The 26,369-nt window shown below is 37.0% G+C and overlaps 2 protein-coding genes and 2 pseudogenes across 2 annotated transcripts; 2 read left to right on the top strand and 2 right to left on the bottom strand.

Annotated features, from left to right (window-relative positions):
- The first annotated feature begins 637 nt into the window (after positions 1 to 637).
- Positions 638 to 2,049, top strand: LOC103963327 (NAD(P)H-quinone oxidoreductase subunit N, chloroplastic-like). Its single transcript, XM_009376141.3, has 4 exons — positions 638 to 1,168; positions 1,270 to 1,386; positions 1,481 to 1,566; positions 1,671 to 2,049. Exons 1-4 carry the CDS (start codon positions 737 to 739, stop codon positions 1,729 to 1,731), a joined length of 696 nt encoding a protein of 231 aa, XP_009374416.2. The 5' UTR covers positions 638 to 736; the 3' UTR covers positions 1,732 to 2,049.
- A 1,181-nt stretch (positions 2,050 to 3,230) lies between these two features.
- Positions 3,231 to 4,317, bottom strand: LOC103963364 (annotated as a pseudogene).
- A 1,943-nt stretch (positions 4,318 to 6,260) lies between these two features.
- On the top strand, positions 6,261 to 10,309 carry LOC103963329 (annotated as a pseudogene).
- A 295-nt stretch (positions 10,310 to 10,604) lies between these two features.
- Positions 10,605 to 13,800, bottom strand: LOC103963328 (cytochrome P450 714C2). Its single transcript, XM_009376142.3, has 5 exons — positions 13,515 to 13,800; positions 12,607 to 12,833; positions 12,200 to 12,447; positions 11,461 to 11,815; positions 10,605 to 11,206 (listed from the first exon to the last, which is right to left on the bottom strand). Exons 1-5 carry the CDS (start codon positions 13,798 to 13,800, stop codon positions 10,781 to 10,783), a joined length of 1,542 nt encoding a protein of 513 aa, XP_009374417.2. The 3' UTR covers positions 10,605 to 10,780.
- Between the last annotated feature and the right edge of the window lie 12,569 nt (positions 13,801 to 26,369).

The following is a 26,369-nucleotide window of genomic DNA, read 5'->3' as shown; positions in this document are numbered from 1 at the left end:
AACTTGGTGGAATCGATATGTAGTGTGAGATTCACCAACTCGATAGTTTATGGTAGCTTGCACCCAAAGAGCATAAACGATTGTCCTTAACGTAGCTCTTACGTTCTAGAATTAGAAAAATATAAGTTCTACTTAAGATATCCTTAGAATTTCACAATACATTTTACAATGTTTAACTTTTAATGTTGATAGAAGGCGTATGCAATGTGAGATTCACCAAATTGACAATGTATAGTAATTACGTCTCATATCCATGCACGACTATCCTTAACATAACTTTTACTTTCTATAATTAAAAAAAATTAAAGTTTTACTCAACATATCCTTAATATAATTCCAAAATATATTTTAAAATGTTTAAGGACTTGATTGGAAATACTTTTAAAATGACTAAAAGCGATTTTGATGAAAATGTTTTTAACCAGTCATTAGTAAAAACGTAAGTGAATCGTGAAAACCATTAAGTGTTTCTTAAAAAAAGTACATAACTATGCTTCTTCCTTTAATCATTTTAAAAGTAATTTGAAACTAACCATGAGTTTATCATTTTCCCCACAAACACAAGCACCATACATTTTAGTAAAGGAAAGAGTTGTGATTTCTTATCTTCATTGCCCACCATACAAACGCATTGTCTTGGCATTGTTTCTTTCACAACCTTTTATCTAATTTCCATTTCCTTCCCGCTAATGGCATTTTCTCCCACACCATCACTATCTTCCTTTCCAGTTAGAATATGGCGGCTGCAAACTGCTTCAAGCATGGAACGATACTTCCCGTCTCCGCGAATCTCCGGCACAAGCAGCCACCGCGTCGAAGCAGCTTCATCGGAAACAATGAGCTGAAGGGAAACAGAAGCATGGTGCTAATGGTGGGATTGTGTGGGGGACATGGAAGTGGTAAGGCATCCAAAAGGGCTGGAATGATACGGTGTGGGAGAGGGATAGAGGACTTCATAGGAGGAGACTTGGTGAGATTTGACCTTGGCCGTTGGCTTTCTGACGTTGAAGAACACAAGGCCCTTGCTGTCTACTCTCCCCATGAAGGAGGTTACGAGGGGCGGTATCTTAACCGCCTCACGTACCAGGGCTACTATTTTCTGGACCTTAGTGCGCGAGGCCTTGGTGATCCTGAGACCACCCTCACGAAGGTCCACCCTGTTTGTCCGGTATGTTATGTTATCAGATTGTTACTCGTCATGTTCATGTCAAAGTGTAGAGGCCATTTTCTTGTCTTCTTCTTACTCAAATGGTTATTTTTGGAAAGTAGCCTCATCTAGGGAAGCAGCCCATATCAAGATGGTACTTTCCACCGGAGGTCGATTACAGGCTCGCCGCTCTGCCTCCAAAGGCCAAAGGCCTTGTAGTCTGGATCATTGAAGCCAAGGTATTTACTCTTGTAGACAAAACCAGAGTGCGAAAATCATTTTCCGTAGCAACATAGGAACTCAATCACATTAATGTTGTCCCGTGTATTTCAGGTTCTGTCGAAGGCGGAATTGCAGTTTCTTGCTCTACTTCCCACCCTCCGTCCCAAAGTCAGGGTAATCGCGGAGTGCGGAAACTGGTAATGCCAAATTTATTTTTTTCATGCAATTTTAGGTGTTCATGCGTACTTTCATAGCATAGATCATTCTTATGATTATGTCAAAAAAACCGATATATTGGCAGGAGGAAATTTGTGTGGAAGCCACTCAAAGAAATTTCAGGACTAACTACTAATGAGGTATGAGAATAATAGCAAAGATAAACGATGAATTCAAGTCACTCTCATCCTGCACTTTCCGTTGTTTAGCAGTGCTGCGCTTTGTTTATTCAATATTCATGGAACAAGTACGCTAGAGTTCTCACTATTTCCGTTGTTTAGCGGTGCTGCATTTTTACCGATCACATGTCAAAGTGTACATAATTGTTTCATCGAAACATTGTAATCAATCCGCTTTCATCCGACAGACAATTTCGAGTCCCATGTCATCAGTGTATTGCATGACATGAACCAAACAAGCATCTGTGTTGCATTGCTCTGATGATGAACAACTATGTTTCCCAAGGATCAACGAATCATGTACATGTATGGTAAGATTGCGTAATTACGATATATTTGACAAAAAATATACAGCAACGCTCATACCAATGCTAACAATAATACGATACTACTTCTTGCTGGAGTTAACCTACTTCACAATACACTATACATAGAATTGAAAGTGCTCAACTTCGTTGTCCTCTGAGTTATCTGTCTCTCATTTTTTCCCAAAAAGGAAAATCGAGGATGCTTCGAACTGTACGAGTCAGAATCTAAATTATCCTCTTCCCTCGTTCTTCCCGTGTCTAAATCAACTAGCCTTGATGACGAACGAGTAGGCAACTCGGCAGATAGACCAACAGATTCTGGAATGTCAAGACTGTCACTCATGGATGGGCCCTTGTTTGCATGATTGATATCAACTCTGTCGATTTGTTATATAAATTTGAATGACTAAATGATTTCCGATTGAAATGGTTTTTGTAAGAGTGATATTCAAATAAAATTTAAGAAATTTTGAGCATGTCCGATTATGAAATTTACGCGGTAAGATACGTTATTTACAGAGAGAGAATACAAATATTATCCAACTGTAAAAAGGAGAGTTAAAAAGAATTGAAGGGGAGGAGTTAAATTTTGAGCTGACTGACTCCAATTAATAGAGAAAACCCAAGACAAAATAGTTTGGTCTGTTTTTCTTTTCAGAGTAGTATTTTCTCCCCTTTTATTATCATCTTCTTCCTCCTCTGCTCTCACACTTTTTTTTCTGTTTGTTTTTTTTTTCTCTATATAAAAAATTCAAAGCAAGTTATTGTCGTAGCTTAATCGCAACCATTTAAATGGGAAGGAAGAAAAGATGAGGGAGATTAGAAGGTGAGAGAATCCTACTCGTTTTCTTTCTGTGTATTGGTGTAGTTCAAGAGAGTGGAAGTGGTAGTGTGGTGGAGGAGGTGTAGTTCAAGAGAGTGGAAGTGGCAGTGTGGTGGAGGAGGTGCAGATATAAGTAGCATAAGTATATGATCGGTATGCATATAAGTTTATTCGATTAAACAAAAACTGGCTTTTTGCGCAACTTTTTTCTCACACAGCAAAAAACTTAGTCCCAGTAATGTATAGAGGAGCTAGATAATACATGCTCCCTACCGGCACCGGCATAAGTCCTACCAGAAAACTTCTGCACCCTCCAAATGTTGCCAATTACTCAATTATTCTACATAAGCATTTAGAAGAACTGCATGCTTAAAATCAGTACTAGACATCGTCTTAATATTCTTCAAGTTTGCTCTTCGAAGATCAGCCGCCTTCAAATTTGCATTTGTAAGATCGAAATCATGCTGTTGTGTTGCACCGACCATTGATAGAGTTTTCTAGAAAAATCCTGTTATAGAATCTTCTACAATAATTTCATGCATGTTTGAACTAGAACAATCTAGTTCCTTTATACGGACTGATCTTAATGAGCTAGTGTTGATTTTAACCGTTCATGCTTGCTTTGTAAAATCTACAATTTATTAAACGAGGAAAGCGTACGTCGCGGAGATTTGCATCAGCCAGTTGTGCAGAGACCATGCTAGCCGCTTCAAGGTTTGTAAAAGCTACAATTTATCAAACATGCATCTTTTAACTTTGCAAGATCAAGGTTGGCACGTCAACAAATAATGCATTGCGGAGATTTGCCCCGATAAATGAAGAATTTTGCAAACTAGCGTTTTCAAAGACGGCTCCCTCAGCACCCACGTAATTGAAATATGCACCTCGGAGATCACAGCCCAAGAAACGGACATTTGTCAAACACGCATAACTGAAGTCAGCGTTTGTGAAGTTCAATCTAGAAAGGTTAAGGCCGGAGAGGTTAACACCTTGAAGCCCAATTTTTCCACTTGATTGTATACATGACTTGATGATGATATCAGTACGCATTAATTCTGCATCCAACTTTTCAGTGTGTAAATCGTCCTCCTTCCTCTTGTCTAGAAATGCATGTATTCCTTCTCTTAAACCAAGTAACTGATAGTAATCTGCCTCTCTTAGAAGCTCTGAATATTTGGAATCATCATCAAATGAGGGAAGAACTCCATCCCTCAACCAATTCACGATGTGCCGAAAATGTGTGCCATCCCTATCAGTGAAAACATATCCCTTTTCAGGGTCTTGATGCACAACATGGCGTTCACCAAACATTACAAGCAGCATTGAACTAGGCTCATGCCGAGTTAGAGTGCCAACCGTAGTACAACATTTGTTTCCTCCGATATTGAGATGAACCATAGAAGAGATATTAAGGTCCTCCATTTTCTTTGAAAATCTCTGAGAACAGAAGCATACGCTTCTGTTTTTATCTGTCGCGCTCCCTTATGTAAGCGGAGTAGGCACAAATTGTCACAAGTTATGTATTTATAAAGTCATAAATTACTAAACATGCTTATCTAGGCACACTTGGATGGATTCATGCATATGCTGGAGAGATTTCAGTGTGACCGGCACACGGAATAGTACATCACGTATCACTATATAAATGGTGGAATATACATGTTAAAAAGTTAATAATTTAAAAAATAAAATTTCCCACCACTTACATAAAACATGTGGTGTACCATCTGTGTTCCCGTCACAATAAAAAATTTCTCCATACATTGATTCAAACGTTAACATTTTCAATTGTGCTTAATTAAGCAATTGATTTAAGGCTGATTAACTGCGACACATTTTATAAGACAATTGATTTAAAGGAAAACTAATGAAATGGCTTGAAAACTTTGAGTTTTATCGATAAGGACAAAATAAAGGGTAAAGTGAATAGTACCATGATTGATTTTTTAGTGTAAAAATATGATTTTTCATTAAAGTGAACAGTACCGGAAGCTTTTCGTTAAAGTTCTCTTGATTTAATGATGAATCTTATATCATTAATTTGTGAGAATTATATCAACCTCGGTATAATTTAGGGCCCTTTTTCCGAGTTAGTTTTCGGCTATTCATTTTAAATGGACCCCCGAAAACTGATTCGATTAGGGTTAGAAACATGATTACCATGAAGAAAGTTGGGGTTTGATCATAAAATTAATGGCAATATGGGTATTAGCCCAATTACTTATAAGAATTTCTGTCAAAATAAAAAGCCTACACGGATGCCCCTTTTAAGCATGTGCGTATCACCGAATCTGGTCTAGAGTTAGAGTTATGTGTGGACAAGAAATCGGAGATGTCCAAAACATCTTTTGAATTGATGGAATAGAAGACCATAGCTATTTTAAATTGATGGGAGATAGAAGAAAAACGAACTCCTCATGAAATTTCAATATATAGTTACACGCGCTGTACAAATAAACAAGCCTAATTGGAACCACCAAGTGAACAGAGTTGATTTATAGAATTAGAATAGTATTATATGTACAACATCGGCGGACCATGATAATAATTTATGTGAGAGTACCTGTATAACCTTCAAAGATGTTACCACAAGTGTATGTATGTGATGAACATAGATTTGAATTTATATAGTTGGTTATGGATTTAATATAAGGAAGACCTAATGGTGGAGAAGAACGTCTCTACAACAAAGATCACTCTTGGGTGAGACATTGAAAAAAAAACCTGTAAAATTTAGTTTGTGTGAATTTACTTTACTACCCTTTTTTTTTTTTTTGTGGTAGAAGACAAAGTTGTCTTTTTATCCTCTTTGTCAACAATGCTATTATTTTTCAAAATTAAAGGATATAAGGATCACCCTTGGGTGAGGCTCTTAAAAAAAAAACTGTAAAATTTAGTTTATGTGAATTTACTTTATTGTCCATAATTTTGTTTTGTGATAGAAGACAAAATTATCTTTTCACCATTTTATGATTGACAAAAATGGTTTTATTAATGTAGTTTTCTTTCAAAATTAGAGGATGTTAGGTGAGGCTTTGAAAAAACCTGTAAAATTTAGTTTGTGTGAATTTACTTGACTACCCATGATTTTGTTTTGTGGTAGAAGATAAAATTGTCTCTTTACCTTTTTTTCGTTGACAAAGAGGGTTTTATTAATGTAGTTTAGATTATATTAGCTTGCTTTAAACATGGTTAGATAGTTTAACCATATTGAGTGATACTAACTTAGCCATGGCTTGATAGTTCAACCATAGTCAAGCTTTATTTGCCAACTAGATAAGATTTGTGTAAACCTAGTACTTACACGTCAGTAATCACTATACATTTGAGCATTGTGCCAAGGTTATAGATAACCAACAAACAAAAGATTTCCGCAGTATGGGCATTTATCATGGAGCTCCTCCAGTTTGATATTGATATAATGGCAATCTCTCTTGCTTTGCTTGGATTTGTAACACTGCTTGCCCATCTCTACAGTGGACTTGTGATGAAGCCAAGAAGGCTGAGGTCACAACTGACCAACCAAGGCATCAGCGGTCCTCCACCTCGGTTTTTTTTTGGGACATATCATGCAGATCGACAAGGCCTGTTCCAGCTCCGGCGGCACCGACAAGGCTCCCACCATGGAAGCCTCCACCTTGCATAACAATGCAGCTATACTCTTTCCCATTTTTGAGCAGTGGAGGAAGCAATATGGTAAATACACAGCTTACTTTAGTGTACTTACTATTGTTCTTACTTTAGTACACTTTCTATTGTTCATGCTTTAATTTACTAGCCTCATCATTTTTATTTAGTAAATGAGCCCATTCCCGGCTTAATGCAAGAAGTTGCTTCATGATATATTATATGTCACATTAGTTGACAATCCGATGAGATCATTAATAACCCAAAAGTAAGAAATAAGAACTGATTTCTTCAGTATTTTTTCCCTCCGTGTCATGAAAATCCGATGGCATCGTTGATTATCCGGCGAGGCGGAGATGATGTTGTAGCAATTTATGGCCTAATTTGCAATTTTTTCCAACCCACTAAAATGAAGTAGTAATATTTATGTACAGGTGAAGTATTTTCGTTTTCACTTGGGAACACACCGATATTGCATGTGAACAAACACGAGGTGGTGAAGAAGATGGTAACATGTACATCCTGGGACTTTGGGAAGCCTACGTACCAACATAAAGACCGAGGTCCCTTGTTCGGCCAGGGTATTGTAACCTCAAACGGCGCCTCGTGGGCGCACCAGCGCAAACTCATTGCTCCTGAGCTATACATGGACAAGGTTAACGTAAATAATCTCCTTCTTAGGAGAGATTTTTTAATGTGATCGGAATAATGAATGGTACATCACATGTCGTTATATAAATTGTGGGATATGTGTGTTAAAAAGTTACTAACTTAAATATTAAAATTCTCCACCACTTATATAAAAACACATAATGTACCACTGTGTTTCGGTCACAATGAAAATTTTCTCGCTCCCTAGGTGTCAAAATGACCATTTACTTTCAGTTTGTTTGGAACATGATCACGTGATGTTAATAATTCACTCAAATTATAACTCGCCAAATTGTTTTACATTAATATATCCTAGCTAGAGCCTAGAAATTATAAATTATCAGCTTTATCGTTCACTTTTATTATAATACATAGAATGTGATTTGTGTCTTGATACTTTTCGAAGTTACTTTGGGATAGATAACATTGAAAAAGATAAAAAAAAAAAAAAAAAAAGAAGAAGATAAGATTGAAAACAAACATTTTCAACTCCAATTCAAAAAAGTTTTGATAAAAGTTTCTTCCCCACTCATTATTGAAGTTTCTTCCCACAAAACTCCTCCCTTTTTCTTCCCCAAAACCCTGGTAAACCCACTTTCCCTCTCAAAACCCCTCCCTCTCACATACCCACAAGCCTATAGGTTAAGGGGTCGGCAACGGTCACCTTTGAAGAATCCTAGAATACTAGAGATATTGAGAGAAACTTTGGTTTTCTAAATTATATCAGATGAAAGTTAATCGAAATACAACCCTAAAGTCATTTAAATAGTTTTCGGAAAAACCTTAAATGAGAAAAGACATAAAATGAAAAATTACAAAAGTTTCGAAAACACCCTTAAAGCTTAAAACTATTTTTAACCCATTAAACGTTGTTAAATTAATGCCAAAATCTGTCATATGTCACGACAAAATAGTGAATTTGACTGGTCTTGTCTTTTTTTTTTTTTTTTTTAAGATAAAATACTATTCACCAACTAGTCTGAATTCTCTGTTTTCTCGGTCACTAAACAAAACTCATGGTGGCTCAATCGATTATAATGATGACGAAAAGCCCTGCGTGGTCGGCATATACGGCGACCCGAAAGCCACCCAATTCTGCTATTTTCCCTACACGATTAGGAGGAAGTCGAAGAGGTTGGAGAAGATCCAGTAAGACGGAGGAAGTTGGAGAAGCGTGAGAGAGGAGATGGGTGGGTGTGGCTCTGCCATTTTTGTTTTATTTTCATTTTTATTAGGATAAGCATGGAAAGATAAAATTTGTAATTTCGTATTAATGAATTTTTAGTTTAATGTGTAAAATAAATCACATGCTTTTATATTGATAATCATATGATACTGAAATATATATAGTGGATGGAGGGGCAGGGGGATTTATTTAAGGGGAATATATGTCAAATTGTCAACTATATATGCCATCAAGCAATGCTAAGGTTTGTAATCCCTGTAGGGAATGTTTAACTTAATTACAGAGTGTTCAGTTATTCTGCTAAACTCGTGGAATAGTTGAATTGAGGAAGGAGGAGGAACTGCAGACATAAAAATTGACAATTATATCAGAAGATTCTCTGGTGATGCTATATCAAGAGCTTGTTTCGGGAGCAATTATGCCAAGGGAGAACAAATATTTCAAAAACTAGACAAGCTCCAGCATGCTATGTCCAAGAAAGTTTTTTTTACCGGAATTCCTGGAATGAGATATTTTCTACTTACCAGAGCTTCCAAAATATGAGTTCGTTTGGAAGTGCTTTTAAAATGATTAAAAATGCTTTTAGAGAAAATGTTTTGAGTTCCAAAAAAACTTAAGTGTTTTCTGTAATAAGCACCAATTGTTTTCTTCTTCCAGGAAGCACTTGAAGTGTTTTTCTAGGATTTACTTGCATTTTTACTAAGAACTAGGTCCAAAAACATTTTCACCAAAAACACTTTCAGCTATTTTAAAAGCACTTCTAAACGAGCTTTAAATCTGAATAAAGACCTAATGCAAATGATTCTTGAGGGTGCAAAAAATAGTGGGCTTGGTCGAGAAGCAACAGACCAATTCATTTCTGTTAACTGCAAAAACGTCGACTTGGCCGGCTATGAAACCACAGCAATTTCCGCCACATGGACTCTCATGTTGTTGGCTTCAAATCTACAATGGCAAGAACGTGTTCGAGCAGAGGTCCTTGAGGTTTGCCAGGGTCGCACACCGGATGCTGATATGCTTCTTAAGATGAAACGGGTAGATATTTTTATTAACTAATTATTACTTGTAAATTCTAAACATATCATGTCATTTCAATTATATGAAGTTTTGTAGCCACTATGGGAAAAAAACAGCAATAGCCACAGTAAACTGTTACTATTTTTTTTCCGTGACTGGATATTAATGACGGGAAACCGTGCCTAACAGTCAAAAAGTCAGTTGAAACGACATTAGGCACGGTACTTTTGTCTGCCATTAGTAAGGGAACAATGGTACGGTTTCCCCGTGAGTATTGTTGTTCTCTTCACCAGCTCATTATGTCTAAATCATTAGTCTAATTTTTGCAATGTTCAGCTAACAATGGTGATTCATGAATCGATGTGCCTTTATCTCCCGACTCCTGTGGTATCAAGGGAGGCTTTTGCGGACATGAAATTTGAGGACATTATTGTTCCAAAGGGTGTCATTGTTTGGACTGTGATGCTGACACTGCATACTGATCCAGAAATTTGGGGACCAGATTCGTATACATTCAACCCGGAGAGATTTGCGAATGGAATTATAGGCGCGTGCAAGCTTCCTCAGTTGTACATACCGTTTGGGGTCGGACCACGGGTATGCATTGGACAGAACTTTGCTATGGCTGAACTCAAGTTTCTCATATCTCTCATATTGTCCAAGTTTTCCTTCTCGCTTTCTCCAAATTACATACACAAACCTTCTCTGAGATTGCTTATAGAGGCAGAACATGGAGCTCGTCTTTTGGTCAGGAAGCTTTAAAGCTTCTCTTTTGGATTGAATGATAGTAAAGAGAATAATGACTCATCATTTTCCTTTCATGGAAAAAGAAAACACAGAGTTGAGTTACCTGCTGTGCATTTTAGTTGTTCACTTGTTTTAGCTTGTGTTGCTTGTTCACTTTTCTAATAATAATGTAGACTACAATAGATACTGCTTGTTCTCCTCTTTTTAAATTATTTATTGCAATTGGACATGTCCATGTGTTTGCAACATATGAGTTGCCTTTTGCTATACGACAATATTTTACATTAAAAATGTGCTTGTCATAGTAATGTAGTAATAAACTCGTCATTTATGAAAGTCGAACATAAAACATTTCACTTACAAGAAAAGAGGAATATCACTAGTTGTGCATTAGTGCATGGACAAGAAATGGGAGATGTCCAATACATCTTTTAAATTGATGGGAATAGAAGACCAATATAGATCTCAAATTGACGGGGGATAGAAGAAAAACGAACTCGTTATTATGAAATTTCAGTATGTAGTTACAAGCGCAGTACAAATAAACAAGCCAAATTGAAACCAGCAACATCAAGTGAACAAACTAAACTCTGGAGAGCAGGGAACCTAACCAACCTCTCTTATTTTTCAGCACAATGATAATCTAACTGCTTCTTGTCATATCTTTTTCACCAAGAGATCAACACCATGTTCCGGCTCCACAACTAATCTAAGAGTAGGTGCATGGCGGTACTTGGGAGAAAGTGAGAAGGAGAAGTTGGATACTATGAGAGCTATCAGTACCTTGAGCTCAACCATGGCAAAGTACTGTCCTAGACAGATTCGAGGACCAACTCCGAATGGCATGTACAAGTGCGGAAGCTTGCAAGCGCCTGTGATCCCATTCACAAACCTATCGGGTTTAAACGCGTACGAATCTGGTCCCCATACTTCCGGATCAGTGTGCAGTGTCACCACCATGGTCCAAACATTAACACCTTTTGGGACATGAATGTCCCCGAACTTCATGTCCTTCAATGCCTCCCTTGACACCACACTAACTGGGGGATATAGACGCAACGATTCATGAATCACCATTGTTAGCTGCACACATAATTCAAAAGGTCAAGTTTATGGTAACTGATGCATGAAACCCAAAATTCTAAAGGGCGCTGAGATTAGGGATCTCAAGGCGTCGTATACAGTATACTACTATGCAAGACTTTAATTTCATAGCATTATCTCAACTATATATCTTTCAAACATGGAAGAATTCCAAACGTTGATCATGTAAACATACATCTTAATAAGGGAGTATAATGATAAAATATATATCATAGTCATGTAAGATCAAATACCTGTTTCATGTTACGAACCATTTCAGCATCTGGAATGCGGCCCTGGCAAACTTGATGAGCCTCGGCTCTGACACGTTCTTGCCATTCTTGGTTCGAAGCCAACAGCATGAGGCACCATGTGGCTGCAACTGCTGTGGTTTCATACCCGGCCAAGTATATGTTCTTGCAGTTATCAACAATGAAGCGGTCTGTTGCCTCCTGGCTAAGGTTACTGTTTTTAGCACCCTCAAGAATAATTTGCAATATGTCTTTCTCATATACTGCTGCCTGCCTTTCCTTCACTACCTGCTGTATCAAAGAGCTAGCCTCCTTTTCTAAGGTCCAAACTTCCGTATTGCTCTTTGTGGGAAGGTGTCTGCAACAAGATTACGATTAATTAATAAGATTATGGGTAAACAAGTATTGATTTCTAGAATAGTGTTATATGTACAACATCAGCAGACCAAATTAATCAATTATGTGAGAGTACCTGTATACCTACAAAAGATGTTACCGCATAAATATGTATATATGTGACAAACATAGATTTGGCCAAATTTGTATAGTTGGTTATTGATTCATATAAGGAAGACCTAATAGTGGAGAAGAAGAACTCTGCAACAAGGATGACATGACGATATCTCAAGCCAATCAACTGTTGTTATGTGGAAATGTTGAAACCTGTGGTAGTGCATGATTGGCTTGGGATACCACCACAACGGCATCCTAGATGTAGATACGTTTTCTCAATGGTGAGTACCTCATTCCAGGAATTCCGGCCAGAAAAACTTTCCTGCCCATAGCCTCCTGGAGTTTCTTTAGTTTCAGAAATATCTCCTCCCCTTTGGAATAGTTGCTTCCAAAACAAGCTCTTGAGATAGCATCGCCAGAGAAGCTTCCCATGTAGCTGTCTATTTTTATGTCAGAAATTCCTCCTTCTGCCTCAATTCTACTGTTCCATGAATTTATCAGTGTAACCGTAGACTCCGCGATTAAGTTAATCATTCCCTGTGGGGTGACCATATATAATTACAATCAAAACAAAGGTGGCCTAGAGATTTTTTTTCAACCATCTTTCTATTTCTAATACTACACCAAGGACCGCGCTACTACTAAGATTACTACACCCTTGATCGTTTACTAACGACTGCTTAAGAGTATATATACCTTAACTTTGTCCATGTATAGTTCAGGAGCAATGATTTTGCGCTGATGCACCCATGAGGCACCATTTGAGGTTAAAATACCTTGACCGAGCAAAGGACCGCGTTCTTTAAATTGATACGTTGGTTTCCCCAAGTCCAAGGATGTGCATGTTGTAATCTCCCTCACTGCATCAGGTTGGTTCACGTATAATATTTGTGTGTTTCCAAGTGCAAACACAAATACTTCACCTGTACAAAATATTTCCCACTAGCCGTTAATCAGTAGACAGAATTTCATATCATTGAGAAAAAATCAACTTAATTTTCTAATGGCCATAAAATTTGAATATGATTATATATGCATAAACTTTCGTATCTGGGGCGGGGTTTCGTATCCGATCCCTTTCATGAAAGTTGTCCTCGTATGCGAAGAGGTGAGGATCATGATCATAAATATAGTACTAAATACCCACCCACCCCCTCCTCCTCTCTCTCTGTTTCGTATCCGCATGGGTATTGAAAATCTTAAAAACCCGTAGGTTCCCAATTTTAAAGGAATTCCTGCCAAGATGACGGATCCTGCCGTAGGTGCCTCTACATGAGCTTCGGGTAACCAAATATGAACTGGTACCATAGGTACTTTGATGGCGAAAGAGGCGAAAGAAGCAATCCATAGAAAGATTTGGCGCCGCTCACTAAATTCTGTGGTTAATAATATTTGTAAATCGGTGGTTCCTGTTTGGAGAAGAATCAACAGAATAGCTAATAGCATAAAAACAGATCCAAGTAAAGTATAAAGGAAAAACTGATATGCTATAAATGACAGACATATTTGTCCGACCCCTTCCATGAAAGTTGTCCTGTGATGAGGAGAGGATCATGATCATAAACATAGTACTAAATGGATAATTATATGCATATTATGTATACCGTATAGTTTCCTCCACTTCTCAAAAAATGGAAAGAGAAGAGCAGCACAATTGTGAGAGATCGGGGGTTCAATGGTAGAATTGCTGGAGCCTCGAGCCTTCTTTATCTCCAAAATATTTCCCACCAGAAGAGCTTGTGGAGGTCCATTGATTCCTTGGTTGGTTAGCAAGGAACGAAGCCTCTTCGGCTTCGCCACAAGCCCATTGTAGAGACGTGCCAACAATCCTATAAACCCTAGCAACACAAGAGACGTCAACAGTTTTGAATCAAATTGGAGGAGCTCCATTGATGCAATTTGACTAGTTCATGCAGATGGGAAACCCTTGCAACAGCCTTACATATCGTTATATACGGTAATCAAGAATGGCTAATTCATTTTAAGGTTGTCAAGTCACAGTTCTGTGCAACTGGAATTTCTACGTTAACTGCAAATCCAGAGTTTAACAACCGCTGTACAGTCGATAAATTTTTAAAGCAAATTTCATAAATTAAAAACTCACATCTTGTAAAAGCAGTCTGAATGTTCGCTGCAAAAGTAGTGTGAATGGCTAAAGCAATGTGAATTTCCACATGATGACTTTGACCAGTAGCTATTGGTCTCTTAGCTTTTGTATTTTGGACATCAAATCATGCGTTGGTAGGTATTGATGACATTAAACCATTTCTTAGGCCATATTTAACCGAAGGGTCTAGAAGGTTAGAGTGCCGAAAATAACCAGAAAAACATCTCCAACCGAGGGCTAGACCAAAGGGCTTGTGAACCCCATGGAATTTGAAAAGGCCAAAGGGCTGGCCCAATCCAGCCAGCCCTAGGCTAGCCAGAAATGTGAGCATTTTTGTCGAATATAATCGACAGCATTGTTATTAATCTTGTCAGCTATATCTAACAGGAATGCTTAAACAAATTTTTGAATCCAACGGCTAGCTGAAGCCAGTTACCGTTGGATTCATTTTTTTTTTATTTTAAATTCTTGAAAATTCTAATTTTTTTTCCTATAAATACCTAAACCATTCATTCACCATTGACTAAATTCTAATTATGACCCGGCCGTAGTTGTTTACCTCTGACTATACTCTCCTACAATGGTGGATGATGAAGATGATGTTGATTATGGATATTAAATTTAAGTTGTTGTAGTTTTTAAATTTAAGTTAATGTTGTTTTTAAATTTAATTTGTAGTTTTTAAATTTAATTTGTCGTTTTTAAATTTAAGTTGTTGTTTTTAAATTTAAGTTGTAGTTTTTAAATTTAAATAATAAATTATGTTTGGCCCTTTGGCCCTCAGTTGGAGAAAGTTTTTTGTGACATGGCTAAAACAAGTCCTATGGCCCTCGGTTGGAGATGAAGACAAATATGGTCATGTACTGTTCATTAAAATATTAATATCTTGAAGGGCCAGAGGGCTAAGGCCATCTCCAACCGAAGGGTCCAAAGGGCCAGAGGGCCGAAAATAGCCCGAAAACCATCTCCAACCGAGGGCTAGGCCAGAGGGTTGTGGAATCTGAGAGGGCCCCACGGAATCGGAGAAGGCTAGAGGGCTGTAGGGTTGGCCAAAAAATATAGCATTCATGTCGGTTATAATCGACATGATTGCTTAAAAAAAATTTTAAATACAACGGCTAGTCAACTAGCTGTTGTATTCATTATTTTTTTTTTTTTTTGGTTTTTGGGGCCAATTTTTTTCCCTATAAATACCTAAACCATTCATTAAATTTAAGTTCTAATTCTTTTGGTTTTTTGGGCCAGTTATCGTTGTAGTTTTTAAATTAAGTTGTTGGATTTGAATTTAAGTTGTTGTAGTTTTTAAATTTAAATAATAAATTATGTTTGGCCCTATGACCCTTTGGCCCTCGGTTGGAGATGGATGCAAATATGGCCATGTACTGTTCATTAAAATATTAATATATTGGAGAATCTTGGCAGGCTAGAGGGCTAAAACGAGCCCTCTGACCAGCCTTCGATTGGAAATGGTCCTACTCTTTGTCTGGGGTTACCTGTGCGTGTGTGTGGATAAGGAAATCGCAACTCTGATGTCATTAAACCATTTCTTACTCTTTATCTAGGGTTTATAAAGTAATGTGTACGACCACTTGGTGTTACAAGTCCATACAAATTACGCTCATCAGGTCAGGTCTTATTTAAATGCAGATAAGTTGAATTTGGGTTGATTAAGAACTCGTTTGAATATGCTTTTAAAATGACTGAAAGCATTATAGGTGAAGACATTTTTGGAAACAATCCTTAGTAAAATGCTAATAAATCTTGAAAAAGCACTTAAAGTGCTTCCTAGAAGAAGCACATAACTGGTGCTTCTCATAAAAATTACTTAAAATGTTTTCGGAACCCAAAAACATTTTCTCTAAAAGTACTTTCAGTCATTTTAAAAATACATCCAGACGAACTCTAAATGTTCAAAACATTATCTATTTGATTAAAATATAACTCACTTTTTCATAACTTTGTACTCGCAAAACAAAAAATTAATTCGAAGTTTAATACAAGGAGCTAGAACATCTAATAAGACAAATTAAGTCACCCCTTGTTAATACAATGAATTAGTAAGCATTGAACATTAGATTCCATAATTCAATCATTTTATTTGGTTTTGAGATGAGGAAGACATGCCAACAAGGAGGTTCTACACCTTGGTTCGTGTTTGTAGGAGTATGTCGAGATCCAAGCTTCCACACAAGAGGTATAAATGCCCCTCTATTCATTTGAATAGCTATTATCCATGGGGTTTTTATGTAAGATTGTCACACCACATGTATTGTAGTGTCATCATTTTATTGTAAAATATCAATTTTGTTTTTTTTGTTTATTATAACAAGTGGATTAGTAATATCACATCACTCTTAATTACTTGAATTGCAAGCCTACAACCTTAAAAACAAATTATGATTGTCCTAACAAGAATGCTAAAATGTAGATTTGAGTTTAGTCAAGTCAGTTCAATTTTGTGTAATTGAAAAAAGAATTCTAAGTTGGTATATATAGGTTGAAAAGTATATTGTGAACTCTGAATAAAAAAATGTGTGAAGTGTCGATTTAGTTCCGGAACTATCATCTTAGTAAAAATTACTAAAAATATGATTTTAGCCCTTGAAACTCAAGTTTCTTTACATAAAACCCAACATAGTCTTTTTACTTGAGTAAAACCCAATGACTAGGCTGCACATAAGCAAATTCATTAATTCTGTTTGACTTTACAAATTTTACATTTTCTAGATGCCTAAAATACCCCTAATTACAATTTTAATATATACATTTAATTCTATGCAGATTTGACGGGAGGGATTAATGAAAAAAATGTATTAATGTTTAAATTCATTGCATATTAATAAATCATAACAAATTGTATGTTAATGCTTCTGGCAAAAAATAAAAAAATAATGTTATACTTTCCTTTAGATTTCGTAATTGTTTTACAAATTTGCATAAAATTAGACAATTTTAGTTTAATCTTGTCATTTTCTTACCAAATGGAAACTGAAAGGGTGGAATAATTTACATAAAAACATAGGTAAATTATTTGGACATATGTGTTAGTAATAAAATATTGCCAATATATATAATAGTACATGCAAAATAATTTACCTACAAAATATAAAAATGTTATTTGATTCAATATTAATTTATCTACATTTGATATAATAAAATATATGACACACCCCGACCGAGATCAGAGTGTGCTGGCCGTCACGTGGAAGTGACGTAGCCATGTGCACAGTGCGGAAGCTAGAAAGATAGTAATATAAAAGTACGAATAATTAAAATCTAGCATACCAAAGTCAAAGTAAAGAGTGCTAGTGCGAGTGAACCGCTAAGTCAGAGCATTAAGTCTACAGCAGTCCAAATTAACATAATACGATAATAGTACACCCGAATTGACCCTACATTGGTGCGTGTCTGTCAGAAGCGCCGGGAAGCCCTCTGGGAAACCACCGAACCTGCTAGCTAGCTAAAACCTGAAGGGGCGCAAAACAAAAGTGTGAGTGGGCAAAAACAAAGCTTTTCGAAAACCATTTCAAAAACAATACTCTAACCCCTCGCCGTAAAACCTGTATACTTCCCAGAAAATAAACATATGTACGTAGGTATAAATATGCCAATCATGCTCAAATATATGCCATATCGGAACCTCTGCCTGAAATGCAAGTGCTCAGGTATAAATCACATCAATAACACATAATCTGGCAACCGGAGTCACCCTACGTGACCTGTACGGCTGCATCTAGAGCTCAAATCTCAATCTCAATAACTAAACCTGCCCACGAGTCGGAACCACCTATAGTGGTCTGTACGACAGGCCTGGATGTAACACATATAACGATCTAGTGCTACGATCACGTGAAGGCTGTGCGAGTAATCGTGGGTCACCTACGAGTCGGAACCACCTATAGTGGTCCGTACGACAAGACTGTGCACCTAACTTGGATCCAAGCTGAGTGTGTGGTGCGGGAGGTGAACGACACGTGAAGGACTGTGCCCTACTCTGGGCGGGAGCACTAACACCGGGGGTGCAGGTTATGAGCTCTCTAAGCATCTCAAACCACTACTGAATATATAAACATGAATACCACTTACCTGGCACTTACATGTGCGTCCACAGCACCAAATATGCACATGTATATGTATGTCACTACTAATGCATGCAGGGATGCATAAACGATAATAATATGGTGCATGGCATAAAACAATTAACCCTTTAAACAATTTCTGGGAAAATAAATGTATATAGGTATATACGGAAAACAAAAGCCCACTCACTGATACGTGGAAGGGTCGTAGCCCCCCTGCCTCGCGTGAGCACGCTCGTCCTCGAGATACGTGTCACCTATATGCGAAAATACTATAAAAACGTTAATTTTAAAGCACATAACCTTCCGTTCAAAATAACTTCTCATACATTGCTCAAAATGGACAATTGAATATACCAACGTGCTCTACACAACCTCAGGACACACACCATAATTTTTAGAAAAAATTTTCACCGCCGCACGCGCCCCCACGAGCCGGCCAAGGCACGGCCACACGCACCGGCCACGCGCAGGCACGTGCCTGGCACACTGACAGCATCAACTGACGCCGTTAGGAATATTCCGTCAAAGTTGACAGATTTCGTTAACGGCGTCAGGAATATTCTGTCAGAATTGACGGAATATTCAGTCTCCTTCTCCGATCAGTCTCCGGCGCCGTCGCCGGCGCCGGAAACTGGAAAACCTACAAATGCTGTTTTCTCGTTCGTTTTTCCACCTTTTTCCATGATTCTTGCACCATTTTAACCCTTAGAACTCGTAGAACACGTCCATATACGTTTTAAAGGCTAAAACTTACGAAAACTCACCTGTCCACAAACCTCTAAAACCGGTCAAGCTCGAACCAGGTGATTCCTACGTCCATTCTCGTCCAACGATGTACTCCCAAGCTCCTGGGAACCTCACGAAGACATCTAACAGCTTCAAAAGTCCAAAAACAAGGTAGAATAAATTTGCATGAACAGTACTCAAATCGGAGCTCGTAAAATCGACGTGAAAACGTCGAAGTTCCTACCTGCAAATGGTACGTCTGTGTTCCTCACAGCCTCACGAGCATGATGGTGTACCTGGCTCCGTCGATCTGCAAAGGTTTGAGGGGTTTTGAGTGTGGTCCGTACATATATGGTGAAAAGGAAGGGGAAAGGGAGCACGGGAGAGAGAGAGAGACAGGGAAAGAGACTGAGAGAGACAGTGAAGGTGAGAGTGTGTGGGTGGCCCAGTACCTGCCAACTCCACATCAAGCAACCAAAAACGACATAACGACAACAAACTAGGGGTAGAAAGGTCATTTCGCGTGTACGTTTTAATAATCTCGGGACGAGATGTCACAATATAATTGCAAATATATATTACTAAAATGTGCCCAATATATATAATAATGCATGTAAAATTATTTACCTACAAAATAAAGGTATGTAAGTTGCTTAAAAAAATAATATATCTACAACTAAAATGTGCCCGGTATATGTAATAATGCTTTAAAAAAATTACCTACAAAATAATGGAATGTAATTTGATTGAAAATATAATATATCTACTACTTTTTGTTTATGAATTTCGATTTTTTTTTTGTTAAGAAACATAATGTACCTACAATATAATTTACCTATTGTTTAATTCTTATAAAAAAGTTTAGTTTACGTATACTTTACATATAAATTTAGATAGATTATTTTTAACACGCATATATAATAACAAATCAAAATGGCTAATGTATATAATAATCTGTGTAAAATAATTTATCTACAAAATAAAAGAATATTAATTGATTCTTGATTTTTTTTTTATCAAACAATATTATTTGATGCAAAATGAATATGGGTAAACTAATATATATATATATATATATGTATGTATGTATATATGTTAATAATATTAATTTATGAAACAAAAAAGGTAAAATTTCCATATGGCGTTAATTGCTAATCATAATTAGGGTGAGTAATAATATTTATTAACATAATTAGGGTTTTGTGGCATAAGTTCTAAATATGTTGTAATAATTGGTTATATATTTATCAAAATAGTAATCTCTTTGAAATTTGGGTTTTATTTGAATGTTTAATATTAATTGGGTTTTTGTTTGAAAAATAGGAGTTTCAAGGGTCATTCTCTAAAGAACCCTAAAAATTAAGTCATTGAATTATTATGTAGTTGTCGTTGTTCTTAATAAACTCTATGATATCATCATCCAATGACTAATTTTTCTGAAAAGATAGTTTAGAGACTTAAATTTCATTCAAGTGATAATTTAATAACTAAAATGACAGTTTATCCTAAAAAAATTAGTGTAAGATTTGTCAGCCATTGGACGACGATATCGTGGATTCTATTAAGATAAACGACAACTACCTAATTCAATTTTCTTTCAGTAATGGTACGTATACGTGAGAGTATGGTTGTTAGAAGCTACCACGATTGTCGTGTGGTAGGGGTTCGCCAATAATAAGGCGCTAAAAGTCATGGGTAAAATCGATCTTGCTTTTAACCTATGACGTGAGGGTGTGGTTGTTAGAACTTGGCACAAATGACATGAAGATAATGAGTCGGATCGTTATTGAGTAATCTATTAACGTGTTGGGTAGTTATTGAATCATCTATTAAAAATCTGATAAGATATTGTTTGTCAGACCTAAATATTAAGCATGACAATATTCTTGCATGACCTATTAATCGGACATGAAATGACACGAACCGTTAACTACTTGAGTCATTTTTTGATCATCTGTTAAGAATTAATTAAAATAACAAGTTTGACACGATACAATTCCTTAAAATAATAAATATAATATGAAAACGATATAAATACAATAAATACAACTCGCTTGCCTGACCTAGCTCTAATAATAAGGCGTTAAATCGATCATGCTTTTAACCTAGCTACGACGTGAGGGTATGGTTGTTGGAAGCCACCAGGTTTTTGTTTTGTTTTGAGGGGTCGTCGTCCTCCAATAATAAGGCGTCAAAGGTCATGGGTAAAATTGATCCCACATTTACGTCTGACCCATGATTTGACATGCCATGACTCGTGAAAGAAAAACTTTCTAAGCCTAACTTTACGGATCAAGCAAGCGCAAGCAGGGGAAGAGATAATCCGGATCTCTTCTACCAAGATTATCAGATCATGTGATTTTGGTATTTTAAAATTTTATCTAATAGTAAAAAATTATTATAATTTTTAAGAAATTAAAATAGATAGACAATTGAATAAAATTTCAAAAACTCAAATCACTTGATCCGATAACTTTGAAGAAAGAAATCCGGAAACAATCTCTTATGCAAGCGCATGCACATACGTGCCCAACGTTGTGCGTCGTAAATTCGTAATGTAAGTTAGAGTGAAAGGAGAGAAGAAAGGAATGTAAAAGATAAATGTTCATCAGTTGTAAAAACTATACTATAATTTTTGTGATATCTTCCGCATAAAAAAAGGGGATGAGGATTTTACCAAAAAAAAAAAAAAAAAAAAAAAAAAAAGGGGATGAGGATACTTTTTAGATTTTTTTTGTGGAAATTTTAGAGATCTTTACATCATAATCATTCATCATATATTATGGGATTAATTTTCGTTAAGCACTATTTCCGTTTAATTTTAAATAAATAAATTTAAAATGATTTATGATCTCACGATATACGATAAACGATTAGGATGTGAGGTTTCCTAGGATTTTCACAACTTAAATCCGGATGAAATCCAAATCTCAAAAAAGCATGTGATCTCTCTAAAAATGCGACATTTGTCCACCTACTTTTACACCTTCACTACATTTACTCCTCTATTATTTTCTAATAAATTTGAAAAAGAGAACTTTAACGAAAAGTTTTTAGTACGGTTCATTTTAATGAAAAATCAAAGTTAATCCCGATACTATTTACTTTACCCTTTATTTTATTTTTATCGTTAAAACTTAAAATTTTAAAACTCTTTTCATTAGTTTTTCTTTTGAAAAAAAGGTTCACGGAATCACCAATAAATATTCATCCTCCACACCTTCATTTCTACCAATAGAGACCCCAATTTCACTGGAAACCACCGTAACTCGGTCGGCCAGCGCCATCGTCCTCCTCATCGCCTTTCGCAGCTGGTAGCCGAAACTTCATCGGAGACATTTCTAGACTCGTACCTTGCAGTTAGGCGCCGCCCTCAATCCATGACAACCACTAAGTCTTTCTTCTTCTTCGTTCTCCAATTATTGTTCTCGTATTTGTTTCCAATAAAATTAAATTGTAAAATTAATTGGGGATTTTGCAGGATTGCAATTCGAGAACTCGTGCGAGGTTGGGGTATTTTCGAAGTTGACGAACGCGTACTGTTTGGTCTCCATCTGTGATCACGTGTGCCTCACCTTTTTTTTTTTTTTTCTTTTTTTTTTTAAATTCAAGAGATAACAAAGGAGTAAAATGCATTTAAGGTGTGTAAAATCGATCATGCTTTTAACCTAGCTATGGCGTGTTTAGAGGGTCAGAAGGTCGAAAATAGTTGAAAAAACATTTCCAACCGAGGGTCAAGCCAGAAGGCTCATGAGCCTCAAGGAATCTGAAAGGGCCAAAGGGCCCACCAGTTGGCCCAGCCAGTTGACCTGCCTCGGGCCAGGCTGGATTTTGAATTTCCAATGACTACTTGCTGACATCAGCTAACCGTTATAAATTTATTTATTTATTTTTACAAAAATGTTTAACTATAGGTTTTGGGCGAAAATGTTTTAAAGAATATTTAATTATAGGCCCACAAAGTATCTTTAACTAAAGATTTGGGTGTTATTTTTATAAGTTTTGGAGGTTGCTCAAGTTCCTCCCACTGCCAATGTGGGACTCCCACCCACTTCCTTTGTTTTTACACTCCCCCAATGTGGGACTCCCACTTCTCTTTTTTCTTTTTTTTTTCTTTCTTCCCTCTCCCATAGCCGATGTGGGACTCTCCCACCCACTTCCCTTTCTTTTTTTTTTTAATACTCTAAATAAAACCTTTCACATTTGACTTGAAATATATAAATTGTATTTTTTAAATTTTAGTTATAGTTTTTAAATTTTAGTTGTAGTTTTTAAATTTAAATAATAAATTATGTTTGGCCTTTTGGCCCTCGATTGGAGATGGTTAGTGATAGGGCTCAAACGAGCCCTATGGCCCTTTAGCCCTCAGTTGAAGATGGTAAGAAATATGTCAATGTACTGTTCATTAAAATATTAATTTCTTGGAGGGCCAGAGGGCTAAAACAAGCCATCTGGCCAGCCTTCGGTTAGAGATGGCCTAAGTAAGTGGACAATTATCTCATATTTTTTTGTGCAGAAGATTTGAACTCGCAATATTTGCCTGTTTTGAATGCCTAAAAGGGGATATTTTTAATTGCTCATATTGATTGAGCATTTAAATTTAAAGAAAATACTCTTTTATAAAATATGTTATGTGATTATTGTGTGATTAATTGTGTGATTCATTATAGAATTAAGTACCTAAAATCCTTCAATCATGTAGTGTAATTTTAAATTGGTCTCAACTTTTTAAACATTTTAAACAAGTACTCAACTGATTGAAAATGTCACATCCATTAAGCCTAAGTTAACTTTTTTGTTAAATGTACATGTGACAACAATAGGTCCCACTTTTTAGCTTACATGGACATTACAATAGTAATAAAACTAACTTCAAAAAGGCATGAAGGTGAAAAAATAAGGGGTAAATTACATTTTACTTCCTCAGGTTTAGGGTCGATTGCAACCTCATACAACATCTTTATAATATTTCAATTTCATACATTTACTTATCATTTAATTTCAATTTCATACATCCGTTACAAAATTCGTTAAGTAAACTGTTAATTGATAACGTGTCAAATATGGGATCCACATATGTACTGACGTGGCTACCAAATTTGTGCCATGTGGCAAAAAAAAAATTTTCTATGTATTTAAAAAAATAATAACTTAATCAGAATATTAAATACTAAAATAATTAATTAAAGAAAAGTTTTTTTTTTTTAAAGAAACCCTAAAACCCATGTCTTCTCCGACCCACTTCTTCCCTCTTCACCTCCCCGACCCACTTTCTCCCTCCGCTCCACTCTTTTCACCTCCCCTCCATTCTCTCTCCCTAAAGACCCACTCCTCCTTCTTCACCTCCCCGACCCACCTTCTCCCTCTCATCCATACTCTTCACCTCCCCTCCTTTCTCTCTCCCCAAATCAACCTGCACCTAACCTTAATCCCCTAAATTTTGTTAGCCCCAATTTTGAGCATTGGATCAAGTTGTCGCTGAATGACTCGATTTCGGGTGGCCATAGTTTGGAATCGGAGGTCGAACATGAAATTTGATAGGGGTGTTAAGCTAGGTGTCGAGGATCTTGACGGTGGAGTCAGTGAGGACGTTGGAGTTGTTGATGGAGCGGGAGTTCTGGGCGTCGGAAGGGAAGAGGAGGTGATGGGCTTTGTCTGGCCTTCACCTTCGTCCCCAGAAAGTGAGCGAGAGCTGCTGGCTGACATTGGGGTGAAGGGCACCATTTGGAAGAAGAAATCGAGGCAAGGGTTTGGGGTGGTGATAAAGGTGGGGGAAAAATTGGGGGTCTCTGGGTTGCTCGGAGCTTTACGGATGAGGAAATTGATGGTGGTTGTGTTGTAAGGAAAAGCTTGGTGCAGAAATGATGGGGAAAGAGGTGGTGATGGGGGGTGGTGGTGGTGGTGCTAGAGGGAGAAGCTTGGTGCATAAGTGATGGGGAATGGGGTCGTGATGGGGGACGGGGTTGGCGACGAGAGAATAGGTGGCTCGAGTAGGCAAAGGGGTGGTGGTGGGAGAAGGGGTGGGGAAGATGAAGAATTTGTATTTTTTTTTAATTAATTATTTTAATATGTTAATAATCAAATTAGATTTTAATTTTTTATTAATTGTTTATGCCACATGGCACACGTTTGTTAGCCACGTTAGCACAAACGTGGATCCCATTGACACGCTCCGACCCCGATATTCCCCGAATACTAGGATAGACACGTGTTGGCCGACACCCAAGGGTGACGAAAGCCATTTATTGAGTGCAAATGTTGAAAACAAGGGATAAATAAGACTTATAAATATAAAAGAATAATGAATATGCAATTAAGGAACGTGTTCAGAGCACACCTCTAATCTAGAACACTAAAAGAAAATAATATAAAATTGAATGAAACAAAGGAGTGGGTCCTACACCAAGAGGACTCGAAGATGCCGATGCGGAAGTGCTTGGACATCGGGATTGTATGCCTCGATTCTAAGTCCTGAAGGGGGCGCAAAACAAACATGAGTGGACCAAGTTGATATATATATATATATATATATAATAAAACAGTTATCAACGTACTAACCCCCAGGTTTTATGAAGACACATATATATCATGATAAACATAGGTTTTCCGAAACCTAGCATGCTATGCAATGTCTCAAATCATAACTTGTAAATATAATAATCACTAGTGAATGTCCAATAACTCTTCAGGCCCCATGTCGGCTTCCCGTCCCTGTGCTAAATAGCCAAAGGAAACACACTCCAGGCCCTATGCCAACACCATACCGTCACCCGGGACGGACCAGAATCTATCCCTACGTCCCGTAGCGGAAAGGACCACTAGGTAAGTATAAAATCAGTGAACATACATATATTGAAAATCAACTTCATAATATAAAGTCATCCATCACCTATACTATAAAGAGGTGTTCTAAACATGTTCTAAATATCATATCGTCATCCATCGGATATTCTATAAGAACATGGGTTATAGGAAAAATATTAATAATTCAAACTAGCCTCAGTAAGCATGTTATCTCATAAAACGTTCCATAAAACATAATCATCAAATCATGTTTTTCATGTATGCATTTCTACTATCAAAACATGCATTTTTAGAAGGGTTCCACTCACAGTACTTCACCGTCCAAAAGCCACGCCATCTAACAAAGAAAGAAACGCCACAGATAATTGCCCCTAAGCATATAAATGGTACATTTAGTCAAACTCTACTCAAACGACTAAATTTGGGAAAATGGACATCGAAAACGAGTTCAGGACGTCGAAATTAGCCTAGGAGGGGTCCCGCACGAAAACCCAAAAAGTCCCCAAAAGTTAACGTTGATCGTTGACCGATTAAAGTCAAAGTCAACGCTGACCGTTGACCGGGTCAGGTCAATTCGGGTCAAGGGTCAACCGGGTTTGGGCCTAAGGGTTTGGGTCTAATGGGTTTAGGGTTAACGGGCCGAAGGCCCTAAAGGAAACGGCCCAAAGGCCTTTAAATTAACAAAAACAAAATAATAAAGGGGTTAGGTTGAGCTGCCCAGGGTTTTGGGCTTGGCAGGA

Source organism: the organism of the source record quoted next, unplaced genomic scaffold, assembly GCF_019419815.1.
Source record: "Pyrus x bretschneideri cultivar Hongxiangsu unplaced genomic scaffold, Pyrus_bretschneideri_v1 Contig51, whole genome shotgun sequence".
Classification (NCBI taxonomy): Eukaryota; Viridiplantae; Streptophyta; class Magnoliopsida; order Rosales; family Rosaceae; genus Pyrus; species Pyrus x bretschneideri.
This window is presented reverse-complemented; position numbering and strand designations above follow the sequence as displayed.

Bases quoted from the DNA above. Each gene is read 5' to 3' on its own strand.
- LOC103963327 (XM_009376141.3), top strand. From the start codon at position 737: ATGGCGGCTGCAAACTGCTTCAAGCATGGAACGATACTTCCCGTCTCC. The intron at 1,169-1,269 runs GTATGTTATGTT...TTTGGAAAGTAG, and splicing joins AGGTCCACCCTGTTTGTCCG to CCTCATCTAGGGAAGCAGCC. The intron at 1,387-1,480 runs GTATTTACTCTT...CGTGTATTTCAG, and splicing joins TCTGGATCATTGAAGCCAAG to GTTCTGTCGAAGGCGGAATT.
- LOC103963328 (XM_009376142.3), bottom strand. From the start codon at position 13,800: ATGGAGCTCCTCCAATTTGATTCAAAACTGTTGACGTCTCTTGTGTTG. The intron at 11,816-12,199 runs GTACTCACCATT...ATCTTGTTGCAG, and splicing joins GCCGGAATTCCTGGAATGAG to ACACCTTCCCACAAAGAGCA. The intron at 11,207-11,460 runs GTATTTGATCTT...TTATGTGTGCAG, and splicing joins TGGTTCGTAACATGAAACAG to CTAACAATGGTGATTCATGA.